At 45.1% G+C, this 2,124-nt stretch overlaps 1 protein-coding gene across 2 annotated transcripts; it reads left to right on the top strand.

Moving 5' to 3' along the window:
• Positions 1-6: 6 nt before the first annotated feature.
• Positions 7-2,063, top strand: LOC104913587 (dynein light chain 1, cytoplasmic-like). 2 transcript variants are annotated; one of them, XM_019621174.2, is made up of 3 exons: positions 7-175; positions 912-967; positions 1,472-1,558. In XM_019621174.2, the coding sequence occupies exons 1-3, from the start codon at positions 44-46 to the stop codon at positions 1,536-1,538; spliced, it is 255 nt and encodes an 84-aa protein (XP_019476719.1). In that variant the 5' UTR covers positions 7-43; the 3' UTR covers positions 1,539-1,558. The 2 variants fall into 2 exon arrangements, with proteins under 2 accessions (XP_019476719.1, XP_010718788.1); XM_010720486.1 differs by lacking the exon at positions 912-967 and having other exon boundaries at positions 1,472-2,063.
• Positions 2,064-2,124: the final 61 nt, after the last annotated feature.

Here is a 2,124-nt window from a genome sequence, read left to right as displayed (position 1 = left end):
CGTGTGACCGCAGCACGGCGCTCCGTGCCCGCTGCAGGCAACCATGAGTGACCGAAAGGCGGTGATCAAGAACGCCGACATGTCGGAGGAGATGCAGCAGGACGCTGTGGAGTGCGCTACGCAGGCGCTGGAGAAGTACAACATCGAGAAGGACATCGCGGCGCACATCAAGAAGGTAAAGGGCTGCGGTGCTGCGCTGTGTGACACCGACGGGGGGAATGCTGCTGGGCGAGTGGCGCTCGAGAAACGAGTTCCAGAGATACCGGCTCACCGAGCTGGGCTTTCTGTGTAGGCTGTGATTGCTTTCCTCGCCCTTTGCATGGACTTCTCTTGTCTTTTTGCCGTTGTCCTGTAATACTTCCCATTTAAGCGTTTACCTCCATTGTTTCCTGTCCGGTTGAATACAAAAGTGGCAGCTGAGCTGTCCCTGGGACTGATCTGGGCCAAAATACAGTGGCTCTATTGAGTGCCTCTACAGCTTCACTCTGAGAGAAGGCTTGTTTGATGGAGTTCTCAGTTACAGCTTTATTTAACTTAATCTTTAGGATCTCTTCAGTTCTGTACAGCTGAAACAGAAACTGTGTGGCAGCATCCTCTTCTGCAAGTTTACTGTAATTGTGTCTTATGTAGTAACCAAAGCAAAAAAAAAAAAACAAACCAGAAAACTTTAAGCCAAAGCAAATAACATCTGTTTGTTTTTTAATCTGTTTGCTGTGTTTGTTTTTTTCAATATCAAATTAACAGTAATGAATGTGGAGAATAGTCAGCCCAGGTGAATGGAAAAATCACAGTTTTAGTGGAAGTGACTGATTTGAATGGCAGAGCTACCTGAAAAGCAATGAAACTAAGAAAGATTGTTTCCTCTGGAGAAAATGCTGCTCATAGTACAGAAAGGTGTTTTTTTTCCACAGATGCCGGTGATATCTGTGATAGTGGAGAAGAGAGAGTTTAGCCTAATGTTACTCAGGTACTTTTTGTGGCAACTGCTAGAAACTTCTAGAGAATTTACTTGATAGGTGTAAAACACAGCTATGTAGGAGATGAGTAAATAGCACTGGTATTATGGAGCTTCTGGCAGAGAGTTTTCCACAAACAGCCCCATCAGCACCCGTGTTAGAGATGAACAAAGGAGTTCAAATAATGGCTTCGTCTCCATAGATACAAAACTGGTGGTGAAGCCTTCACTTGGGGGCTGTAGTTTTAGATGATGAATTATGGGAGGGGGAAGAGTACTTTCCCTGAGCAAAGGCAATGTTCTGAGCTTCTGTCTGCTCAGATGGGAGGTACTGTGTTTTTCTTTCTCTATTTTTTGGTGGGTTTTTTTTTCGTCTGACTAAGCAGCAGGTGAACAATGCTAGGATTATCTTGTTTAGAACATATTCAAGAGCATCTGCTGCTCCTCTAATTGCCCTGCCCAGAAATTAAATGCCTGTTTAGAAGTGTTCTTAGCATCTAGTGGTCTGTTTTGCAGGAATTTGACAAGAAATACAATCCTACTTGGCACTGCATCGTGGGAAGGAACTTTGGCAGCTACGTGACTCATGAGACCAAACACTTCATCTACTTCTACCTCGGCCAAGTTGCTATTCTTCTCTTCAAGTCTGGTTAAACCACGGACTCTCTCTGACACTGCATCTGGCTGCAGGACTGCTGGCTCCTGTGCCCAGTTCCTTCAGCCTTCCTGAGGACGCAGACCTTGATCTTCAAGGGCAATGGCAGGGATCATGATATAGCAGAAGGTGTTACGTTGTGGATATGAAAATGAAAAATACCAAAAAAAGTCTTCCTTATATTTATTTTTTTTCTAAAAGGCTTTTCTCTAGTAGAGCTGTTGGAGGAGTGTGGCCTTTAAGAGTTTTATGCCATCTGCAGTATCAGCCCATTACTGCTTATGCTCTGTGAGTACTGATGGTGTTCTGTTCCAAAGCTCTCCTTTTCCTTTCTGATTCTCTCGTACTGTTGGATATACTGACAGCTGTACTGTTGCAGAGCCTGAGCTGTTTCTTTTTCTGCTGATGCCTCTTGGAGATTTGATTTGGAAAATAAACGTCGAGATCCATCCGGCTGCGGCCTGGTTATTTGGGTAGGGCCGCGGTGCTCACGGGACTACAACTCCCGGCATGC

The sequence above is a fragment of the Meleagris gallopavo genome, chromosome 17 (assembly GCF_000146605.3).
Source record: "Meleagris gallopavo isolate NT-WF06-2002-E0010 breed Aviagen turkey brand Nicholas breeding stock chromosome 17, Turkey_5.1, whole genome shotgun sequence".
Classification (NCBI taxonomy): Eukaryota; Metazoa; Chordata; class Aves; order Galliformes; family Phasianidae; genus Meleagris; species Meleagris gallopavo.
Note: the sequence above shows the minus strand (reverse complement) of the source record. Positions and strands in the feature narration are given on the sequence as shown.